This window comes from Salmo trutta, unplaced genomic scaffold (genome assembly GCF_901001165.1).
Source record: "Salmo trutta unplaced genomic scaffold, fSalTru1.1, whole genome shotgun sequence".
Classification (NCBI taxonomy): Eukaryota; Metazoa; Chordata; class Actinopteri; order Salmoniformes; family Salmonidae; genus Salmo; species Salmo trutta.
Window position 1 is genome coordinate 4,028,358 of NW_021822992.1, and position 25,049 is coordinate 4,053,406.

The 25,049-nt window shown below is 48.4% G+C and overlaps 1 protein-coding gene across 1 annotated transcript; it reads right to left on the reverse strand.

The window, feature by feature from the left end:
• Nucleotides 1-1,672: 1,672 nt before the first annotated feature.
• On the reverse strand, nt 1,673-25,049 carry LOC115187948 (skin secretory protein xP2). Its single transcript, XM_029747030.1, has 4 exons — nt 24,491-25,049; nt 8,525-9,484; nt 2,077-2,203; nt 1,673-1,763 (listed from the first exon to the last, which is right to left on the reverse strand). Exons 1-3 carry the CDS (start codon nt 24,576-24,578, stop codon nt 2,106-2,108), a joined length of 1,146 nt encoding a protein of 381 aa, XP_029602890.1. The 5' UTR covers nt 24,579-25,049; the 3' UTR covers nt 1,673-1,763; nt 2,077-2,105.

Consider the following 25,049-nt stretch of genomic DNA (forward strand, 5'->3'; position numbering starts at 1 on the left):
AATAACCGTATTGAAGTAATCATTCATTCATGAATGACTTCCACATTAGCAGGGTTCAGTCTAGTCCAGAAGAACAGTTGTTAGATTGTTTGGCTCGTCTTCCTCTTTCAGAGCAGCTAGTAAAAAAGTAAAGTAGTAATTTATTATGGAACGTTCTCCCGCCGAGAAGCTGTTCAACACAACGTCGACTCCGTATTGACAACCTTAAAGTGACAGTGTAGTCTGACTGCGTCTGAACCTCAACTTCACAGTTGTTGCTAATGTAGAGCATCGTTTGGCTTCACCACAGCCGTCTGTTAGAGAGAGTCAGGTGTCAGCTGGAAGCCCAGGTGGCTCCGGGTAATTAGGAGTCAGAGAGTTCAGCTGGAAGCCCAGGTGGCTCCAGGTAATTAGGAGTCAGAGAGTTCAGTTGGAAGCCCAGGTGGCTCCAGGTAATTGGGAGTCAGTGTTCAGTTGGAAGCCCAGGTGGCTCCAGGTTATTGGGAGTCAGAGAGTTCAGCTGGAAGCCCAGGTGGCTCCAGGTAATTAGGAGTCAGAGAGTTCAGCTGGAAGCCCAGGTGGCTCCAGGTAATTAGGAGTCAGAGAGTTCAGTTGGAAGCCCAGGTGGCTCCAGGTAATTGGGAGTAAACGTTCAGGTGGAAGCCCAGGTGGCTCCAGGTTATTAGGAGTCAGAGAGTTCGGTTGGAAGCCCAGGTGGCACCAGGTAATTGGGAGTCAGAGAGTTCGGTTGGAAGCCCAGGTGGCTCCAGGTAATTGGGAGTCAGAGAGTTCGGTTGGAAGCCCAGGTGGCTCCAGGTTATTGGGAGTCAGAGATTTCGGTTGGAAGCCCAGGTGGCTCCAGGTTATTGGGAGTCAGAGAGTTCGGTTGGAAGCCCAGGTGGCTCCAGGTAATTGGGAGTCAGAGAGTTCGGTTGGAAGCCCAGGTGGCTCCAGGTTATTGGGAGTCAGAGAGTTCGGTTGGAAGCCCAGGTGGCTCCAGGTTATTGGGAGTCAGAGAGTTCGGTTGGAAGCCCAGGTGGCTCCAGGTTGTTGGGAGTAAACGTTCAGGTTGGAAGCCCAGGTGGCTCCAGGTAATTGGGAGTCAGAGAGTTCGGTTGGAAGCCCAGGTGGCTCCAGGTAATTGGGAGTCAGAGAGTTCGGCTGGAAGCCCAGGTGGCTCCAGGTAATTGGGAGTCAGAGAGTTCGGTTGGAAGCCCAGGTGGCTCCAGGTTATTAGGAGTCAGAGAGTTCAGTTGGAAGCCCAGGTGGCTCCAGGTAATTGGGAGTCAGAGAGTTCGGTTGGAAGCCCAGGTGGCTCCAGGTTGTTGGGAGTAAACGTTCAGCTGGAAGCCCAGGTGGCTCCAGGTAATTGGGAGTCAGAGAGTTCGGTTGGAAGCCCAGGTGGCTCCAGGTTATTGGGAGTCAGAGAGTTCGGTTGGAAGCCCAGGTGGCTCCAGGTTACATGGTAGTTACTGCCAATAGAGGAAGAAAAGGTGATCCATCCATATTTCCAGGATGGGAAGGCACTTTGGTGACAAGACTTAGGCTACGTCTGAAATTACACCCTATCCCCTAAAAATCAGGGAATTAGGTGCCATTTTGGACACACCCTGGACAGTAATATGTATTGAACTGGTCTATCATCGTTGTGGCAGATGAGTGTGTGTGTTTTCCAGTAGCCTTTTTAACTTCATGGTCTTTGGGTTGTGCATCCTGTCTAACAGATCTTCTCTGGAATGTTAAAAACTGAGGTTTTATCCAAGGAGCTTGTGTTTCCCTGGCCACTGAAAGACAAGAACAAAAAAAAAAGTATTTTAGTTACATATGCTTGTATATTGAGTAACATAAGTACATTTATTCAATAACCAGGTTAATTAGATTCCTTGATCATAGACGTTAAGCTTGTATGCCCCCTAATATATACACACACACATCATCAAGTCCTTGAAATTGGGGAAATTCAAAAATAATTGATATTCAATGAAAAGATCCACATAATGTTGTTTTACATTGAATTTGCTTCGTGGCATGCCACCATCTGTGAGAATAGATTCATGTTTTTAATGTCTGTTCTGTCTGAGGGAGAGGGGGTCTTACCAGCAGCCTCCTCGGTTTGACCTCTCTTCTTAGTTCAGTTTCTTGTCTTTCTCTGCTTCCTGTGCCACTCCTGCCAACACCAAGGCCGCTGCTTCCTGTGCCACCTCAGACACAACCACCGGAACACCTGGGAAAAACAACACACACACCAGGAAATCAACGCCCGGCTAGTCGTGTGTGTGTGTGAAGTTAATGTGTGACATTCCAACATGACTGGTCTTCGGTGTCATTGAACTATTAACATAGAACAACAAAGACGTAGCAGAGAGCCTAGAGTCAAACCTCTCTCTGTTACCAGAACATATTGGTGAATATTAACAGTGAAGGCTGACAAAGCAGAGAGCCTAGAGTTAAACCTCTCTCTGTCACCAGAACATCTTGTTCAGCAGAACCAGCTTGGTGAATAGCCTGGTTATAAGGTGTGGGTCCAACCATGCAAACAGCATGCACCACAGAGAGACAGAGAGAGAGAGTTATGCAAGGGGTGGGTCTCTCTCTCTCGCTCTTTCTCTCTCTGGCTGAAAAGGACAGTTTGTTCTTTCTGTGTTTGTAGAGTAGAGTAGAGTAGAGTAGAGTAGAGTAGAGTAGAGTAGAGTAGAGTAGAGTAGAGTAGAGTAGAGTAGAGTAGAGTAGAGTAGAGTGCGGGCGGGCAGGCAGGCAGTGGATATAAGGTAACAGATACAGTACCAGTGGATATCCTGGTAATGGATATAAGGTAACAGATACAGTACCAGTGGATATCCTGGTAATGGATATAAGGTAACAGATACAGTACCAGTGGATATCCTGGTAGTGGATATAAGGTAACAGATACAGTACCAGTGGATATCCTGGTAGTGGATATAAGATAACAGTACCAGTGGATATCCTGGTAGTGGATATAAGATAACAGTACCAGTGGATATCCTGGTAGTGGATATAAGATAACAGAACTTTGGGCTCATCACATTTTCCTGGGCAGCACTAGATAGACGGGTTACCTATAGCTAAACACTGTAGCTAAACACTGTAGCTAAACATAGCCCTGAAACAGCATGGCTTTCCTCTGTGACTCAGGGGAAATCTCCCCATCTCAGACAGGCATGCTGGACTTGTCTTCACCCTCATTTAAACACAGAATAGATTTCACTATCTGCTCTACTAAAAGAAAGAGGGCTGATTCATGCTACAACTGTGATTATGAACATTTTATTGTGAAGATTATATTGTGATTGTGAAGATTCTATTGTGATTGTGAAGATTCTATTGTGAAGATTCTATTGTGAAGATTCTATTGTGATTGTGAAGATTCTACTGTGATTGTGAAGATTCTACTGTGATTGTGAAAATTCTACTGTGATTGTGAAGATTCTATTGTGAAGATTCTACTGTGATTATGAAGATTCTACTGTGATTGTGAAGATTCTACTGTGATTGTGAAGATTCTACTGTGATTGTGAAGATTCTACTGTGACTGTAGAGATTTTATGGTGAGGGTCTGACATGCTTTGGCCAGAACAGCGAGGGAATAACCTCATCTCAACTATTCCATGACAAGGGGCCATAAATAAACCTAAATGATCTATACATGAAGGCTACTACAAGTCACTAGACTGACTCCATTCTGCTCTGCTCTCGTCAAAATGTACAGTTCACTAGACAAACATTTGCATCAGAACTGAGGAGTGGGGACAGAGGACATTAACATGGTTTATGTAATCCCAGGCAACAGTGCAGAAGTCTTATCTGGGTAATTCACAGAGCACAATGAGAGAGGGGGGAGAGAGAGAGAGAAAGAGAGAGAGAGGGGGGAGAGAAAGAGAGAGAGAGAGGGGAGAGAAAGAGAGAGAGGGTGTCTCAGACTGCCTGACTGGGGCTATTGTGTTGGTCAGGGCCTCAGGAAGAAGTGGCACACTAGAACAGCTTTTAGTCCTTCTGTAGAGACTACTGCGTCACGTCTGTAGAGACTACTGCATCATGTCTGTAGAGACTACTGCGTCACGTCTGTAGAGACTACTGCATCATGTCTGTAGAGACTACTGCATCATGTCTTACAGAGACTACTGCATCACGTCTGTAGAGACTACTGCGTCACGTCTGTAGAGACTACTGCATCATGTCTGTAGAGACTACTGCGTCATGTCTGTAGAGACTACTGCGTCATGTCTGTAGAGACTACTGCATCATGTCTGTAGAGACTACTGCGTCACGTCTGTAGAGACTACTGCATCATGTCTGTAGCGCGTCATGTCTGTAGAGACTACTGCATCATGTCTGTAGAGACTACTGCATCATGTCTGTAGAGACTACTGCATCATGTCTGTAGAGACTACTGCATCATGTCTGTAGAGACTACTGCAGTCAGTGACGGAGTCGGATACCTCCCCCTAGTCGGTGACGGTGTCGGATACCTCCCCCTAGTCGGTGTCGGATACTTCCCCCTAGTCGGTGTCGGATACCTCCCCCTAGTCGGTGTCGGATACCTCTCCCTAGTCGGTGACGGATACCTCCCCCTAGTCGGTGACGGTGTCTGACACCTCCCCCTAGTCGGTGACGGTGTCGGATACCTCCCCCTAGTCGGTGACGGATACCTCCCCCTAGTCGGTGACGGAGTCGGATACCTCCCCCTAGTCGGTGACGGTGTCTGATACCTCCCCCTAGTCGGTGTCGGATACCTCCCCCTAGTCGGTGACGGATACCTCCCCCTAGTCGGTGACGGAGTCGGATACCTCACCCTAGTCGGTGTCGGATACCTCCCCCTAGTCGGTGACGGTGTCGGATACCTCCCCCTAGTTGGTGACGGTGTCTGATACCTCCCCCTAGTCGGTGACGGTGTCTGATACTTCCCCCTAGTCGGTGACGGTGACGGATACCTCCCCCTAGTCGGTGTCGGATACCTCCCCCTAGTCGGTGACGGTGTCGGATACCTCCCCCTACTCGGTGACGGTGTCGGATACCTCCCCCTAGTCGGTGACGGTGTCTGATACCTCCCCCTAGTCGGTGACGGTGTCGGATACCTCCCGCTAGTCGGTGACGGTGTCGGATACCTCCCGCTAGTCGGTGTCTGATACCTCCCCCTAGTCGATGACGGTGTCTGATACCCCCCTAGTCGGTGACGGTGTCGGATAACTCCCCCTAGTCGGTGTCTGATACCTCCCCCTAGTCGGTGACGGGGTCTGATACTCCTCCTAGTCGGTGATGGTGTCGGATACCTCCCCCTAGTCGGTGACGGTGTCGGATACCTCCCCCTAGCCGGTGATGGAGTCGGATACCTCCCCCTAGTCGGTGACGGTGTCTGATACCTCCCCCTAGTCGGTGACGGATACCTCCCCCTAGTCGGTGACAGATACCTCCCCCTAGTCGGTGACGAATACCTCCCCCTAGTCGGTGTGGGATACCTCCCCCTAGTCGGTGACGGATACCTCCCCCTAGTCGGTGACGGATACCTCCCCCTAGTCGGTGACGGATACCTCCCCCTAGTCGGTGACGGAGTCGGATACCTCCCCCTAGTCGGTGACGGTGTCTGATACCTCCCCCTAGTCGGTGACGGAGTCGGATACCTCCCCCTAGTCGGTGACGGATACCTCCCCCTAGTCGGTGTCGGATACCTCCCCCTAGTCGGTGACGGTGTCGGATACCTCCCCCTAGTCGGTGACAGTGTCGGTTACCTCCCCCTAGTCGGTGACGGTGTCTGATACCTCCCCCTAGTCGGTGACGGATACCTCCCCCTAGTCGGTGACGGATACCTCCCCCTAGTCGGTGTCGGATACCTCCCCCTAGCCGGTGACGGAGTCGGATACCTCCCCCAGCCGGTGACGGAGTCGGATACCTCCCCCTAGTCGGTGACGGAGTCGGATACCTCCCCCTAGTCGGTGACGGAGTCGGATACCTCCCCCTAGTCGGTGACGGAGTCGGATACCTCCCCCTAGTCGGTGTCGGATACCTCCCCCTAGCCGGTGACGGAGTTGGATACCTCCCCCTAGTCGGTGTCGGATACCTCCCCCTAGCCGGTGACGTTGTCGGATACCTCCCTCTAGCCGGTGACGGTGTCGGATACCTCCCCCTAGTCGGTGACGGATACCTCCCCCTAGTCGGTGACGGAGTCGGATACCTCCCCCTAGTCGGTGTCGGATACCTCCCCCTAGTCGGTGACGGTGTCGGATACCTCCCCCTAGTCGGTGACGGTGTCTGATACCTCCCCCTAGTCGGTGACGGATACCTCCCCCTAGTCGGTGACGAATACCTCCCCCTAGTCGGTGTCGGATACCTCCCCCTAGTCGGTGACGGATACCTCCCCCTAGTCGGTGACGGATACCTCCCCCTAGTCGGTGACGGATACCTCCCCCTAGTCGGTGACGGTGTCTGATCCCTCCCCCTAGTCGGTGACGGAGTCGGATACCTCCCCCTAGTCGGTGACGGATACCTCCCCCTAGTCGGTGACGGTGTCGGATACCTCCCCCTAGTCGGTGACGGTGTCTGATACCTCCCCCTAGTCGGTGACGGTGTCTGATACCTCCCCCTAGTCGGTGACGGATACCTCCCCCTAGTCGGTGTCTGATACCTCCCCCTAGCCGGTGACGGAGTCGGATACCTCCCCCAGCCGGTGACGGAGTCGGATACCTCCCCCTAGTCGGTGACGGTGTCGGATACCTCCCCCTAGCCGGTGACGGTGTCGGATACCTCCCCCTAGTCGGTGACGGTGTCGGATACCTCCCCCTAGTCGGTGACGGATACCTCCCCCTAGTCGGTGTCGGATACCTCCCCCTAGCCGGTGACGGTGTCGGATACCTCCCCCTAGTCGGTGACGGTGTCGGATACCTCCCCCTAGTCGGTGACGGATACCTCCCCCTAGTCGGTGACGGATATTTCCCCCTAGCCGGTGACGGAGTCGGATACCTCCCCCTAGTCGGTGACGGTGACGGATACCTCCCCCTAGTCGGTGACGGATACCTCCACCTAGTCGGTGACGGATACCTCCCCCTAGTCGGTGACGGTGTCTGATACCTCTTGGTAACCAGTCAGGTAATGAGGCTATGGAGACCTTGGGGGGGTATGCTACGTTTGTTAGAATACCTTTTACCTATTTATAGACTCCACCGTACAACAGTCTTTAAACAACTCTGTGGGTGAGTAAATATACGCTGGTCTGTTAGTCAGTTGGTCTTCCATCTCTCAGCTTGTCTGCTCACGCTCACCGTCTCTCCCCACATCTCGCCGTCTCTCCCCACATCTCACCGTCGCTCGCCGTCTCTCCCCACATCTCACCGTCGCTCGCCGTCTCTCCCCACATCTCACCGTCTCTCCCCACATCTCACCGTCTCTCCCCACATCTCGCCGTCTCTCCCCACATCTCGCCGTCTCTCCCCACATCTCGCCGTCTCTCCCCACATCTCGCCGTCTCTCCCCACATCTCGCCGTCTCTCCCCACATCTCGCCGTCTCTCCCCACATCTCGCCGTCTCTCCCCACATCTCGCCGTCTCTCCCCACATCTCACCGTCTCTCCCCACATCTCACCGTCTCTCCCCACATCTCGCCGTCTCTCCCCACATCTCACCGTCTCTCCCCACATCTCACCGTCTCTCCCCACATCTCACCGTCTCTCCCCACATCTCACCGTCTCTCCCCACATCTCACTGTCTCTCCCCACATCTCACGCTCGCCGTCTCTCCCCACATTTCACGCATGTTTGCAGAGATGTCTTCCCAGCTATTTGTGCCTGTGGCAGGGGAGGACCAACCATATTCCAGATAAGCCGGATCTGGCAGGTTACAACATAGACTTTGACTGACACACCTTATTTACAAATCAGGAGAGACGGGTGTTTTAGGTTAACATATCAATTTAGTGAATCTATGAGCTGGAAGAACAATCATAATCTCCCTGGGGTGAATCAGGACAATAAATGGCAGCCATTGCTCTGTGGAATTTAATTATCCCTCAGCACAATCAGTTTGGAATGTGTTACTGAGGTGAAATGTGACTATTTGTGAACCTGGTAAATACAATTATATTAAGACAAGGTTAACATCTTGATGAGGTTTTATGACGGTTTAAATATGTAGAGTGATCGTGTCAGTGAGGATGAAGCGGTAAAGGAGTACATACCATCAATCTCTAGGATTGAGATAGCAGGAGTAGGCAGGGCCACGGGAGCAAGGGAGGCTGGTGTTAGCTCTGGGGCAGGGGCGGCTGGTGTTAGCTCTGGGGCAGGGGCGGCTGGTGTTAGCTCTGGGGCAGGGGCTGGGGCGTCTGAGGTAGCAGGAGTAGGCAGGGCCACAGGAGCAGGGGCGGCTGGTGTTAGCTCTGGGGCAGGGGCGGCTGGTGTTAGCTCTGGGGCAGGGCCGGCTGGTGTTAGCTCTGGGGCAGGGGCTGGGGCGTCTGAGGTAGCAGGAGCAGGGGCGGCTGGTGTTAGCTCTGGGGCAGGGGCGGCTGGTGTTAGCTCTGGGGCGGCTGGAGCTGCCACCTCACCTGGGGCCTCTACTGGTCCTGGGGCCTCCACTGGTCCTGGGGCCTCCACTGGCTCATTGGCAATGGCTGCTACAGGGGCCTCCACAGCCACAGGGGTGATTATTGGCTCTGCTGCAGGCTCAGCAGCAACAACAAGGTCAGTTATGGGGCCACTGGGTGCAGGGGCCTCCACAGCAGGGGCCCCCACTGGGACAGCGGCCACAGGCTCAGCAGCAGGGGTTACTGGCTCAGGGACAGCGGCCACAGGGGCTGGGGCTTCTTTGGTCTCCTCTTTTGGGGCTGGAGCTGGGGTCTCCTCTTTTGGGGCTGGAGCTGGGGTCTCCTCTGTTGGGGCTGGAGCTGGGGTCTCCTCTGTTGGGGCTGGAGCTGGGGTCTCCTCTGTTGGGGCTGGAGCCTCCTCTGTTGGGGCTGGGGCTGGAGCTGGGGTCTCCTCTGTTGGGGCTGGAGCTGGGGTCTCCTCAATGGGGGCAGCTACCTCGACTGGGGAAACAACTTCAATGGGGGCAGCTACCTCGACTGGGACAGCAGCTTCCACAGGTGCAGCTTCCTCGACCAGGGTAGCCACCTCCACTGCAGCTCCAGTTTCAACAACAGGGGCCTCCTCAGACACCACTGTCTTAGCAGGAGCCTCTGCCAGAGGAGCGGACTCAACCACGACGGCCTCAACAGGGATCGCCACCTCCACTGGGGCCACAGCCTCTACTAAAACCACAGCCTCTGAAAGGACCTCTGCTTCCACGGCTGCAGCCTCAGCAGGGACTTCAGGTGGAACCTCTGGCTCAGCTGCAGCCAACATCACCAGGACCTGGTCCTCCTCCCATCCAGACCCCATGGTCTCCAGGGCCTCGGAGGCCATGATGACAGGTTCCTCAGAGTCATCAGTCAGGGCACTCTGGACAGGAAGTTGCATCTGGTCAGCGATGGTCTCTGTTTCCTCCGAGATGTGTCCATTCTTGACAACTGGAATAAAAAAAATGTAAAAACACAGAAAGACATGAGGTTCATGAGAGAAAATGTATTTCCAGGTTTAACCTGACATCTGAAACCAGATCCAACTGTAACATTCCTGATAAACCATCATTGCACGGCAAAACGTTTCTCACATTGAATTCCAAACATTGGTTAAATCAGTTGAACTAACGAAGGATCTGATAAGCTTGAATGCCTGAAATTCAAGCAGTTATGACTGATCAGCATTGACCTTGGTGTGTCTGTGTTGTCATGAACCGATCTAGTTGTGTTGTAGTTAACCATCTTCAGACATATTCAGCACTCTGCCACAGTAACACCTAAAACATTCAGTAGTAACTCCTGCTAACCCAATCCATGATCTACTGCCACAGTAACACCTAAAACATTCAGTAGTAACTCCTGCTAACCCAATCCATGATCTACTGCCACGGTAACACCTAAAACATTCAGTAGTAACTCCTGCTAACCCAATCCATGATCTACTGCCACAGTAACACCTAAAACATTCAGTAGTAACTCCTGGTAACCCAATCCATGATCTACTGCCACGGTAACACCTAAAACATTCAGTAGTACCTCCTGCTAACCCAATCCATGATCTACTGCCACAGTAACACCTAAAACATTCAGTAGTAACTCCTGCTAACCCAATGCATGATCTACTGCCACAGTAACACCTAAAACATTCAGTAGTAACTCCTGCTAACCCAATCCATGATCTACTGCCACAGTAACACCTACAACATTCAGTAGTAACTCCTGGTAACCCAATCCATGATCTACTGCCACAGTAACACCTAAAACATTCAGTAGTAACTCCTGCTAACCCAATCCATGATCTACTGCCACAGTAACACCTAAAACATTCAGTAGTAACTCCTGCTAACCCAATCCATGATCTACTGCCACAGTAACGCCTAAAACATTCAGTAGTAACTCCTGGTAACCCAATCCATGATCTACTGCCACAGTAACACCTAAAACATTCAGTAGTAACTCCTGGTAACCCAATCCATGATCTACTGCCACAGTAACACCTAAAACATTCAGTAGTAACTCCTGGTAACCCAATCCATGATCTACTGCCACAGTAACACCTAAAACATTCAGTAGTAACTCCTGGTAACCCAATCCATGATCTACTGCCACAGTAACACCTAAAACATTCAGTAGTAACTCCTGCTAACCCAATCCATGATCTACTGCCACAGTAACACCTAAAACATTCAGTAGTAACTCCTGGTAACCCAATCCATGATCTACTGCCACAGTAACACCTACAACATTCAGTAGTAACTCCTGGTAACCCAATCCATGATCTACTGCCACAGTAACACCTAAAACATTCCATAGTAACTCCTGGTAACCCAATCCATGATCTACTGCCACAGTAACACCTAAAACATTCAGTAGTAACTCCTGGTAACCCAATCCATGATCTACTGCCACAGTAACACCTAAAACATTCAGTAGTAACTCCTGGTAACCCAATCCATGATCTACTGCCACAGTAACACCTAAAACATTCAGTAGTAACTCCTGCTAACCCAATCCATGATCTACTGCCACAGTAACACCTAAAACATTCAGTAGTAACTCCTGGTAACCCAATCCATGATCTACTGCCACAGTAACACCTAAAACATTCAGTAGTAACTCCTGCTAACCCAATCCATGATCTACTGCCACAGTAACACCTAAAACATTCAGTAGTAACTCCTGCTAACCCAATCCATGATCTACTGCCACAGTAACACCTAACACATTCAGTAGTAACTCCTGGTAACCCAATCCATGATCTACTGCCACAGTAACACCTAAAACATTCAGTAGTAACTCCTGCTAACCCAATCCATGATCTACTGCCACAGTAACACCTAAAACATTCAGTAGTAACTCCTGCTAACCCAATCCATGATCTACTGCCACAGTAACACCTAAAACATTCAGTAGTAACTCCTGGTAACCCAATCCATGATCTACTGCCACAGTAACACCTACAACATTCCATAGTAACTCCTGGTAACCCAATCCGGATTTAGATGTAACGGATTTAGATGTGACGGATTTAGATGTAACAGATTATTTAGATGTAATAGATTTAGATGTGACGGATTTCGATGTGACGGATTTAGATGTAATAGATTTAGATGTGACGGATTTAGATGTAATAGATTTAGATGTAACGGATTTAGATGTAACGGATTTAGATGTAACGGATTTAGATGAAACGGATTTAGATGTAATTAATCCACAGAACATAGAATAATGATGAGCTGTTCACTGTTGGTGTCGCTGCAGCAGCAGATGCCAAAATTCAGAAAGGTAAAAATGTACCATTTGCTGTCAAAGTCGACACTTCCTCTTCAGGGTAGCCGTCATGTTAAAATCAACCATTATGTTGTCAAGTGTGGAGCCATTTTCCCCCTTTGTATTCAAATGCTTTGGTTGTTGGGACCATCCTGAAGTATTTTAACTGCTGTTGAAATATGACTGAAACAGAAGTGGCCCCTTTGGTAAGAGAGAGTCAGTTGGTTTGAATCAGCAGTGACGGGGAAAACAATAAAAGACAAGGAGAATTTCTAGGACATGCGGAACTTATTAAAAGATGAAAAACTCATCCTCCATTTCCGGGGGTTGAAGAATGTGATTTATTGAAAGCAACCTGCTGGTTTTTCTCTCTCTGAGCCCTGGGGACAAGGTTCACCTAGGGACAAGGTTCACCTAGGGACAAGGTTCACCTAGGGTCAAGGTTCACCTAGGGTCAAGGTTCACCTAGGGTCAAGGTTCACCTAGGGACAAGGTTCACCTAGGGACAAGGTTCACCTAGTTACGAAACTGTGACGAGGAAGTGTATATGACTGATACAGACTAGATGGGGGTGAATATCCATCCAAGGGTAGGCTACTGGACACCTGGAAAACACACAACAGGATAGTCTAAGCCTGGTCCCAGATCTGCTTGTGTTGTATAGCCCACATCTAGGATGTTTCACAATACAATGAATTACCATAGAGTTGTTGGGCAAGACAACACAAACAGATCTGGGACCAGTCTGTCTGCAAAAACAGTTCAGGAAATCTGTTCTTAGACTGATCACAACCTTCCTATGATTTAATCCATGTCACTGTTAACTCCTCCCCCCCCCCCGATGTAAACAGAGCATTGTTTCATGCATGACATAAACCAAATGATCAAATTAGACACTCCAGCTTCCTGGTTTGGTTTGACTGTCGTAGCCCCTAAAGACCAGGGAGCCACGACTGGAAAGGAATGTGATGGGCTAGCACAAAATAGGACCAGGACCAATGGAAGACAAGCAAACAGAGAGAGATAGATTTAGAGGTCTACATGAGGAGTTACGGGGTGATGAGGAGTAATGTGGTGATGAGGAGTTATGGGGTGATGAGATGAGGAGTTATGGGGTGATGAGGAGCTATGGGGTGATGAGGAGTTATGGGGTGATGAGATGAGGAGTTATGGGGTGATGAGGAGTTATGGGGTGATGAGATGAGGAGTTATGGGGTGATGTGATGAGGAGTAATGGGGTGATGAGGAGTAATGTGGTGATGAGGAGTTATGGGGTGATGAGATGAGGAGTTATGGGGTGATGAGATGAGGAGTTATGGGGTGATGAGGAGCTATGGGGTGATGAGGAGTAATGTGGTGATGAGGAGTTATGGGGTGATGAGATGAGTTATGGGGTGATGAGATGAGGAGTTATGGGGTGATGAGGAGTTATGGGGTGATGAGGAGCTATGGGGTGATGAGGAGTAATGTGGTGATGAGGAGTTATGGGGTGATGAGATGAGGAGTTATGGGGTGATGAGGAGTTATGGGGTGATGAGATGAGGAGTTATGGGGTGATGAGGAGCTATGGGGTGATGAGATGAGGAGTTACGGGGTGATGAGGAGTAATGTGGTGATGAGGAGTTATGGGGTGATGAGATGAGGAGTTATGGGGTGATGAGGAGTTATGGGGTGATGAGGAGTTATGGGGTGATGAGATGAGGAGTTATGGGGTGATGAGATGAGGAGTTATGGGGTGATGAGTTATGGGGTGATGAGGAGTTATGGGGTGATGAGGTGATGAGTTATGGGGTGATGAGGAGTTATGGGGAGATGAGATGAGGAGTTATGGGGTGATGAGGAGCTATGGGGTGATGAGGAGTTATGGGGTGATGAGGAGTTATGGGGTGATGAGATGAGGAGTTATGGGGTGATGAGATGAGGAGTTATGGGGAGATGAGATGAGGAGTTATGGGGTGATGAGGGGTTATGGGGTGATGAGTTATGGGGTGATGAGGAGTTATGGGGTGATGAGGTGAGGAGTTATGGGGTGATGAGATGAGGAGTTATGGGGTGATGAGATGAGGAGTTATGGGGTGATGAGGGGTTATGGGGTGATGAGTTATGGGGTGATGAGGAGTTATGGGGTGATGAGGTGATGAGTTATGGGGTGATGAGATGAGGAGTTATGGGGTGATGAGATGAGGAGTTATGGGGTGATGAGGAGCTATGGGGTGATGAGATGAGGAGTTATGGGGTGATGAGATGAGGAGTTATGGGTGATGAGGAGTTATGGGGTGATGAGATGAGGAGTTATGGGGTGATGAGGAGTTATGGGGTGATGAGGAGTTATGGGGTGATGAGGAGTTATGGGGTGATGAGGAGTTATGGGGTGATGAGATGAGGAGTTATGGGGTGATGAGATGAGATGAGGAGTTATGGTGTCACGTCCTGACCAGCAGATGGAGCTGTTGTAGTAGTTTTGGGGTCAGGACGTGGCAGTCTTGTATGTGTGTGATTGTTCTGTGTTGGTCTTGTGACTCCTGATCAGGAACAGCTGGGGATCGTTGTTCCTGATTGGGAGTCATATATGTAGGAGTATGTTTGTCACTTGGTTTTGTGGGTAGTTGTTTTTTGCACTGCGTTGGTGAGCCTGCAAAACTGTTTAGTGTTGTGGGTATCATTTATTGTTTTGTCAAGTGGATGCTTTACTCTTTTTTTGTTAATTAAAATATGAGTATCCACAACTCCGCTGCATTTTGGTCTTCCCTGCAACACAACGAAAGATTTTGTGACATATGGGGTGATGAGATGAGGAGTTATGGGGTGATGAGATGAGGTGATGAGGAGTTATGGGGTGATGAGATGAGGTGATGAGTTATGGGGTGATGAGGAGTTATGGGGTGATGAGGAGTTATGGGGTGATGAGGAGTTATGGGGTGATGAGATGAGGTGATGAGTTATGGGGTGATGAGGAGTTATGGGGTGATGAGATGAGGAGTTATGGGGTGATGAGATGAGGTGATGAGTTATGGGGTGATGAGGAGTTATGGGGTGATGAGATGAGGAGTTATGGGGTGATGAGATGAGGTGATGAGTTATGGGGTGATGAGGAGTTATGGGGTGATGAGATGAGGTGATGAGTTATGGGGTGATGAGATGAGGAGTTATGGGGTGATGAGATGAGGTGATGAGTTATGGGGTGATGAGATGAGATGATGAGTTATGGGGTGATGAGGAGCTATGGGGTGATGAGATGAGGTGATGAGTTATGGGGTGATGAGATGAGGAGTTATGGGGTGATGAGGAGCTATGGGGTGATGAGATGAGGAAATATAGTTGTGATGTTTCATTTCGTTGTAGCTCTACAGGAAGTCTGTTATGTAAAGAAGAACAGCGCTGCAAAAATGCTGGTTGGTTGGTTTAACTTCAGGGGCGAGGGGTCATTGGTTGGTTGGTTTAACTTCAGGGCGAGGGGTCATTGGTTGGTTGGTTTAACTTCAGGGGCGAGGGGGGTCATTGGTTGGTTGGTTTAACTTCAGGGGCGAGGGGGTCATTGGTTGGTTGTTTAACTTCAGGGGCGAGGGGGTCATTGGTGGTTGGTTTAACTTCAGGGGCGAGGGGGTCATTGGTTAGGTTGGTTTAACTTCAGGGGCGAGGGGGTCATTGGTTGGTTGGTTTAACTTCAGGGGCGAGGGGGTCATTGGTTGGTTGGTTTAACTTCAGGGGCGAGGGGGTCATTGGTTGGTTGGTTTAACTTCAGGGGCGAGGGGGTCATTGGTTGGTTGGTTTAACTTCAGGGGCGAGGGGGTCATTGGTTGGTTGGTTAACTTCAGGGGCGAGGGGGTCATTGGTTGGTTGGTTTAACTTCAGGGGCGAGGGGGTCATTGGTTGGTTGGTTTAACTTCAGGGGCGAGGGGGTCATTGGTTGGTTGGTTTAACTTCAGGGGTGAGGGGGTCATTGGTTGGTTGGTTTAACTTCAGGGGCGAGGGGGTCATTGGTTGGTTGGTTTAACTTCAGGGGCGAGGGGGTCATTGGTTGGTTGGTTTAACTTCAGGGGCGAGGGGGTCATTGGTGAACACCTGGGTGAAATTACACTTCTCTCTCACATGGCTTCGCAAGCAACTCCTGAGCTGAATAATGAAAACTGGTGAAAAATGCTGCAGTTACAGTTGTACAGCCAGCTAGCTCTCAGGGATAGGACAGCTGTTGTCTGTAGCTGGCTGATAGTGGGACAGAGACAGACTGAGACAGTACAGTACAGCCAGCTAGATCTCAGGGATAGGACATCTGTTGTCTGTAGCTGGCTGGCTGGTGGGATTGGCTGGTAGTGGGACAGAGACAGACTGAGACAGTACAGTACAGCCAGCTAGATCTCAGGGATAGGACATCTGTTGTCTGTAGCTGGCTGGCTGGTGGGATTGGCTGGTAGTGGGACAGAGACAGACTGAGACAGTACAGTACAGCCAGCTAGATCTCAGGGATAGGACATCTGTTGTCTGTAGCTGGCTGGCTGGTGGGATTGGCTGGTAGTGGGACAGAGACAGACTGAGACAGTACAGTACAGCCAGCTAGATCTCAGGGATAGGACATCTGTTGTCTGTAGCTGGCTGGCTGGTGGGATTGGCTGGTAGTGGGACAGAGACAGACTGAGACAGTACAGTACAGCCAGCTAGATCTCAGGGATAGGACATCTGTTGTCTGTAGCTGGCTGGCTGGTGGGATTGGCTGGTAGTGGGACAGAGACAGACCAAGACAGACCGAGACAGAGAGAGCTAGACAGTACAGTCAGCTAGCTCTCTGGGATAGAACAACTGTTGTCTGTAGCTGGCTGGTTGGCGGGACAGAGACAGACAGAGATAGAGCCTCTCTTGGCATGGATGACTCTTGTGTCAACATGATTACCATCCAAAGATGACAGAGATCCCAGTCAAAACAGCTAGTCAGTCCCTGGACAGAGGGAGAGGGAGAGGGAGAGAGAGAGCTGGGGGGTGGGGACCCGGTGGGACCACTGTGGCATTGGCTGGCATACAGCTGGTGAGACAGTGCTGTTAGATGGGACAGATCACTGCCATGCAGTGCCACATGTACAGAGTAGCAGCATGGTACAATACAACATTTCAGAGGTGACGCCAGCCTCTGGGACGAAGACAGAGAGCATCTCTAGGTGACTTGACTGGCTAACTGGGTGGTACTACAACACCCTGAAACAGACAGACACACTGCTAGAGATGGTACTACAACACCCTGAAACAGACAGACACACTGCTAGAGATGGTACTACAACACCCTGAAACAGACAGACACACTGCTAGAGATGGTACTACAACACCCTGAAACAGACACACTGCTAGAGATGGTACTACAACACCCTGAAACAGACAGACACACTGCTAGAGATGGTACTACAACACCCTGAAACAGACACACTGCTAGAGATGGTACTACAACCCCCTGAAACAGACAGACACACTGCTAGAGATGGTACTACAACACCCTGAAACAGACACACTGCTAGAGATGGTACTACAACACCACCCTGAAACAGACAGACACACTGCTAGAGATGGTACTACAACACCACCCTGAAACAGACAAACACATTGCTAGAGATGGTACTACAACACCCTGAAACAGACAGACACACTGCTAGAGATGGTACTACAACACCCTGAAACAGACACACTGCTAGAGATGGTACTACAACACCACCCTGAAACAGACAAACACACTGCTAGAGATGGTACTACAACACCCTGAAACAGACAGACACACTGCTAGAGATGGTACTACAACACCCTGAAACAGACAGACACACTGCTAGAGATGGTACTACAACACCCTGAAACAGACACACTGCTAGAGATGGTACTACAACACCCTGAAACAGACAGACACACTGCTAGAGATGGTACTACAACACCACCCTGAAACAGACAGACACACTGCTAGAGATGGTACTACAACACCCTGAAACAGACACACTGCTAGAGATGGTACTACAACACCCTGAAACAGACACACTGCTAGAGATGGTACTACAACACCCTGAAACAGACAGACACACTGCTAGAGATGGTACTACAACACCCTGAAACAGACAGACCTAAACAACCTGTATCAAGACATACTGATGGTCCCTCTGTAACAACCTGTATCAAGACATACTGATGGTCCCTCTGTAACAACCTGTATCAAGACATACTGATGGTCCCTCTGTAACAGCCTGTATCAAGACATACTGATGGTCCCTCTGTAACAACCTGTATCAAGACATACTGATGGTCAGGCAGTAACAACCTGTATCAAGACATACTGATGGTCAGGCAGTAACAACCTGTATCAAGACATACTGATGGTCAGGCAGTAACAACCTGTATCAAGACATACTGATGGTCAGGCAGTAACAACCTGTATCAAGACATACTGATGGTCCCTCAGTAACAACCTGTATCAAGACATACTGATGGTCCCTCAGTAACAACCTGTATCAAGACATACTGATGGTCCCTCAGTAACAACCTGTATCAAGACATACTGATGGTCAGGCAGTAACAACCTGTATCAAGACATACTGATGGTCCCTCAGTAACAACCTGTATCAAGACATACTGATGGTCCCTCTGTAACAACCTGTATCAAGACATACTGATGGTCAGGCAGTAACAACCTGTATCAAGACATACTGATGGTCAGGCAGTAACAACCTGTATCAAGACATACTGACGGTCAGGCAGTAACAACCTGTATCAAGACATACTGATGGTCCCTCTGTAACAACCTGTATCAAGACATACTGATGGTCAGGCAGTAACAACCTGTATCAAGACATACTGATGGTCAGGCAGTAACAACCTGTATCAAGACATACTGATGGTCAGGCAGTAACAACCTGTATCAAGACATACTGATGGTCCCTCAGTAACAACCTGTATCAAGACATACTGATGGTCCCTCTGTAACAACCTGTATCAAGACATACTGATGGTCAGGCAGTAACAACCTGTATCAAGACATACTGATGGTCAGGCAGTAACAACCTGTATCAAGACATACTGACGGTCAGGCAGTAACAACCTGTATCAAGACATACTGATGGTCCCTCTGTAACAACCTGTATCAAGACATACTGATGGTCAGGCAGTAACAACCTGTATCAAGACATACTGATGGTCAGGCAGTAACAACCTGTATCAAGACATACTGATGGTCAGGCAGTAACAACCTGTATCAAGACATACTGATGGTCCCTCAGTAACAACCTGTATCAAGACATACTGATGGTCCCTCTGTAACAACCTGTATCAAGACATACTGATGGTCCCTCTGTAACAACCTGTATCAAGACATACTGATGGTCCCTCTGTAACAACCTGTATCAAGACATACTGATGGTCAGGCAGTAACAACCTGTATCAAGACATACTGATGGTCCCTCTGTAACAACCTGTATCAAGACATACTGATGGTCCCTCAGTAACAACCTGTATCAAGACATACTGATGGTCCCTCTGTATCAAGACATACTGATGGTCCCTCTGTAACAACCTGTATCAAGACATACTGATGGTCCCTCTGTAACAACCTGTATCAAGACATACTGATGGTCCCTCAGTAACAACCTGTATCAAGACATACTGATGGTCCCTCAGTAACAACCTGTATCAAGACATACTGATGGTCCCTCAGTAACAACCTGTATCAAGACATACTGACGGTCCCTCAGTAACAACCTGTATCAAGACATACTGATGGTCAGGCAGTAACAACCTGTATCAAGACATACTGATGGTCCCTCAGTAACAACCTGTATCAAGACATACTGATGGTCCCTCTGTAACAACCTGTATGAAGACATACTGATGGTCAGGCAGTAACAACCTGTATCAAGACATACTGATGGTCCCTCAGTAACAACCTGTATCAAGACATACTGATGGTCAGGCAGTAACAACCTGTATCAAGACATACTGACGGTCCCTCTGTAACAACCTGTATCAAGACATACTGATGGTCCCTCTGTAACAACCTGTATCAAGACATACTGATGGTCCCTCAGTAACAACCTGTATCAAGACATACTGATGGTCAGGCAGTAACAACCTGTATCAAGACATACTGATGGTCCCTCAGTAACAACCTGTATCAAGACATACTGATGGTCCCTCAGTAACAACCTGTATCAAGACATACTGATGGTCCCTCTGTAACAACCTGTATCAAGACATACTGACGGTCAGGCAGTAACAACCTGTATCAAGACATACTGACGGTCCCTCTGTAACAACCTGTATCAAGACATACTGATGGTCAGGCAGTAACAACCTGTATCAAGACATACTGATGGTCCCTCTGTAACAACCTGTATCAAGACATACTGATGGTCCCTCAGTAACAACCTGTATCAAGACATACTGACGGTCAGGCAGTAACAACCTGTATAAATACATACTGACGGTGCCTCTGTAACAACAGGGCAGTGAGTACACAGTGTGAGTGTATGTTAAATGATTACATAACAATGTCCTCAGCTGTGCCTGGTCCTAGTGTGTAGAAGCCATGTGCCAGGCCAGGCAGGCAGGCCAGGCAGGACCAGAGCCAGGCAGGACCCATGAATGGACAATATGGTCCCTGTGTCAGCCAGGCCTCTCTATGGGTACCAGGGCTTCCATTAACCAGGTTGTGGCAAAAAAATAAAATACAAAAGTCAACAGAAAAGCAATAAATAAAAACTATTTCTGGTCAGGAGAAAAAAAAATCTCATTACAAAAAGAATTATTTTTATTTATTGATGGAAATGCCAGTCAAAAGTTTGGACACACCTACTCATTCAAGGGTTTTTATTTATGTTTTACTATTATCTACATTGTAGAATAATATTGAAGACAGAGAAAACAGACATGTGCCCATTGCTCACACGGACCACTCCAAAACAAAACACAATGAATTTTTTTTTTACAAATCTCAAATGATGTGTTATGAAATAAACCAAAACCTGTTTCTCACAAGTGTAGCAGGTTGTGAACTCTGCAAACAATGTTTCCACTCCGAGAATGAGAAACGGTAAAATGAGTGCAATTAATAAATGCAGTAAACAGAAATTAATGTAACCAAAATGACGGGATTAATGAGGCTACTTTCTGTGGTGGGAAAAGTACCCAATTGTCATACTTGAGTAAAAGTATAGATACCTTAAAGGAAAATGACTCAAGTAAAAGTGAAAGTGCCCCAGTAAAATACTACTTGAGTAAAAGTCTAAAAGTATTTGGTTTTAATAAATGTAATTGTATCAAAAGAAAATCAGATGTCACTATTCTTGTTTTTTATTCATTTACAGATAGCCAGGGGAACACTCCATCACTCAGACATCATTTACAGATAGCCAGGCACTCCATCACTCAGACATCATTTACAGATAGCCAGGCACTCCATCACTCAGACATCATTTACAGATAGCCAGGCACTCCATCACTCAGACATCATTTACAGATAGCCAGGGGAACACTCCATCACTCAGACATCATTTACAGATAGCCAGGGGAACACTCCATCACTCAGACATCATTTACAGATAGCCAGGCACTCCATCACTCCAACATCATTTACAGATAGCCAGGCACTCCATCACTCCAACATCATTTACAGATAGCCAGGCACTCCATCACTCCAACATCATTTACAGATAGCCAGGCACTCCATCACTCAGACATCATTTACAGATAGCCAGGCACTCCATCACTCAGACATCATTTACAGATAGCCAGGCACTCCATCACTCAGACATCATTTACAGATAGCCAGGCACTCCAACACTCAGACATCATTTACAGATAGCCAGGCACTCCATCACTCAGACATCATTTACAGATAGCCAGGCACTCCATCACTCAGACATCATTTACAGATAGCCAGGCACTCCATCACTCAGACATCATTTACAGATAGCCAGGCACTCCATCACTCAGACATCATTTACAGATAGCCAGGCACTCCATCACTCAGACATCATTAACAGATAGCCAGGGGAACACTCCATCACTCAGACATCATTAACAGATAGCCAGGGGAACACTCCATCACTCAGACATCATTAACAGATAGCCAGGGGAACACTCCATCACTCAGACATCATTAACAGATAACCAGGGGAACACTCCATCACTCAGACATCATTAACAGATAGCCAGGGGAACACTCCATCACTCAGACATCATTAACAGATAGCCAGGGGAACACTCCATCACTCAGACATCATTAACAGATAGCCAGGGGAACACTCCATCACTCAGACATCATTAACAGATAGCCAGGGGAACACTCCATCACTCAGACATCATTAACAGACAGCCACGGGAACACTCCATCACTCAGACATCATTAACAGATAGCCAGGGGAACACTCCATCACTCAGACATCATTAACAGATAGCCAGGGGAACACTCCATCACTCAGACATCATTAACAGATAGCCAGGGGAACACTCCAACACTCAGACATCATTTACAGATATCATATAGCCTCATGGATATGACAGTACAGGCCGTGCCACAGCAGAATCACAGCTAACAGGCTGAACCAGAACCCTATAGCCTCATGGATATGACAGTACAGGCCGTGCCACAGCAGAATCACAGCTAACAGGCTGAACCAGAACCCTATAGCCTCATGGATATGACAGTACAGGCCGTGCCACAGCAGAATCACAGCTAACAGGCTGAACCAGAACCCTATAGCCTCATGGATATGACAGTACAGGCCGTGCCACAGCAGAATCACAGCTAACAGGTTGAACCAGAACCCTATAGCCTCATGGATATGACAGTACAGGCCGTGCCACAGCAGAATCACAGCTAACAGGCTGAACCAGAACCATATAGCCTCATGGATATGACAGTACAGGCCGTGCCACAGCAGAATCACAGCAGAATCACAGCTAACAGGCTGAACCAGAACCCTATAGCCTCATGGATATGACAGTACAGGCCGTGCCACAGCAGAATCACAGCTAACAGGTTGAACCAGAACCCTATAGCCTCATGGATATGACAGTACAGGCCGTGCCACAGCAGAATCACAGCTAACAGGCTGAACCAGAACCCTATAGCCTCATGGATATGACAGTACAGGCCGTGCCACAGCAGAATCACAGCTAACAGGCTGAACCAGAACCCTATAGCCTCATGGATATGACAGTACAGGCCGTGCCACAGCAGAATCACAGCAGAATCACAGCTAACAGGCTGAACCAGAACCCTATAGCCTCATGGATATGACAGTACAGGCCGTGCCACAGCAGAATCACAGCTAACAGGTTGAACCAGAACCCTATAGCCTCATGGATATGACAGTACAGGCCGTGCCACAGCAGAATCACAGCTAACAGGCTGAACCAGAACCCTATAGCCTCATGGATATGACAGTACAGGCCGTGCCACAGCAGAATCACAGCTAACAGGCTGAACCAGAACCCTATAGCCTCTGGGTGCAGATGTGCTGCCAAGAATGCAGTGTTTTCCACAGCAGTTTGATCAGAGCTGCGTGGCCTCTCTAACTGGCAACATGTGACTGTCCAGGGAACATAATGTACTGTGATATATACATGAGGAGGGTCAAAAACCTGTGGTTTACCACTCCATAGGGGGGGGGGGGGGGGGGGGGGAGAGGCTGATAACAAGAGTTGATTGTTTTTTGTTCTGGTTTTTGACATATTTTTAACTCGTGGAAAGATACGCTACTAATGCATTATCATTGGCTGTGGTTAGTCAAAAGATGCAACTAAATCACCAATAACTGAGTAAATATTAACACCAGGTAGTAATAACAATAAAGAGTTCTGCTATAATATATATACACATGAGGACCGTGCTTCTACACCTGCATGATCGGCTATGAAAAGCCAACTGTTATAATCTCCACCTGGCACAGCCAGAAGAGGACTGGCCACCCCTCATAGCCTGGTTCCACTCTAGGTTTCTAATCTCCACCCGGCACAGCCAGAAGAGGACTGGCCACCCCTCATAGCCTGGTTCCTCTCTAGGTTTCTTCCTAGGTTTTGGTCTTTCTAGGGAGTTTTTCCTAACCACCCCTCATAGCCTGGTTCCTCTCTAGGTTTCTTCCTAAGGTTCTGGCCTTTCTAGGGAGTTTTTCCAAGCCACCGTGCTTCTACACCTGCATTGCTTGCTGTTTTGGGGGGTTTTAGGCTGGGTTTCTGTACAGCACTTTGAGACATCAGCTGATGTAAGAAGGGCTTTATAAGTACATTTGATTGATTGATTGATTGATTGATTATCACAATGTAACACCAGAGAGTGATAATGATAAAGCATTTTGCTATAATCACAATGTAACACCCTCCCCCCCCCCCAAACAAAGACTTCAGAAGAGGAAAGTGTAACAATGCTGAAGTGTTGGAACAATTTGTCTCCTTTCCATAACCTCGACCCCCTTCACAAATAAAACATCTGTACAAATGTTATTATGGTAAAAAATAAATACAATTTAAGACAAAATCAATACATATAACACAACCTTCTGCAGTGTGACAATGTATTCTAATGGGGGAAAAACAGGTGACTTTGACACAACCTTCTGCAGTGTGACAATGTATTCTAATGGGGGAAAAGCAGGTGACTTTGACACATTTTGACCAAACTTTAAAAAGTGTCACTGTTAACTGACCCTGCCAAAAATAGAAGTTACTCACCAAATGTGTCTCCATTGGACTCCTCGGGTTTTGTCCCCGGTCTCTTCTCCTCATCGATAGTCTGTGTGCTGGACGACGAACACCCCATGGTGAAGAAGAAGAGAGGAGAGATGAAGAGGAAAATATGGAAAGAAGACTGAGACTAGAAGCGAACGGGTCGATACTCTGTCAAACTCAGACAGCGACTGTCTGGATAAAACATGAACAGAACAACAAGGTGGTTGTTTACGAGGTATAGCCGGAGCGCATTATTTCCTGTTGTCCGTCTGCCCTGTCTGTTTATGCATGGCTAGTCGCCTTCATGCCCAAGACAACGGACTGTTGTGTTCTGCACACCAACCACACGTAAGGCACTGTCTGGATAAACTGAAGACCCTCAACTCTGCTCTCTCTGTGTCTCTCTCTCTCTCTCTGCTCTCTCTGCTCTCTTCTCTCTCTCTCTTTACATTAGGGAAGTAGTTTAGACAAAGAGCGTGTTGATCAACTCCGCCCCCCATCCTCTCATTCAGGAAAGCCCATTCTCTGAAAATCCACCTGGTGGATCAGATTTCTATTTCAC

Bases quoted from the DNA above. Each gene is read 5' to 3' on its own strand.
- LOC115187948 (XM_029747030.1), bottom strand. From the start codon at position 24,578: ATGGGGTGTTCGTCGTCCAGCACACAGACTATCGATGAGGAGAAGAGA. The intron at 9,485-24,490 runs GTGAGTAACTTC...TTTTTATTCCAG, and splicing joins GTCCAATGGAGACACATTTG to TTGTCAAGAATGGACACATC. The intron at 2,204-8,524 runs GTGAGGTGGCAG...TGTTTTTCCCAG, and splicing joins AGGACCAGTAGAGGCCCCAG to GTGTTCCGGTGGTTGTGTCT.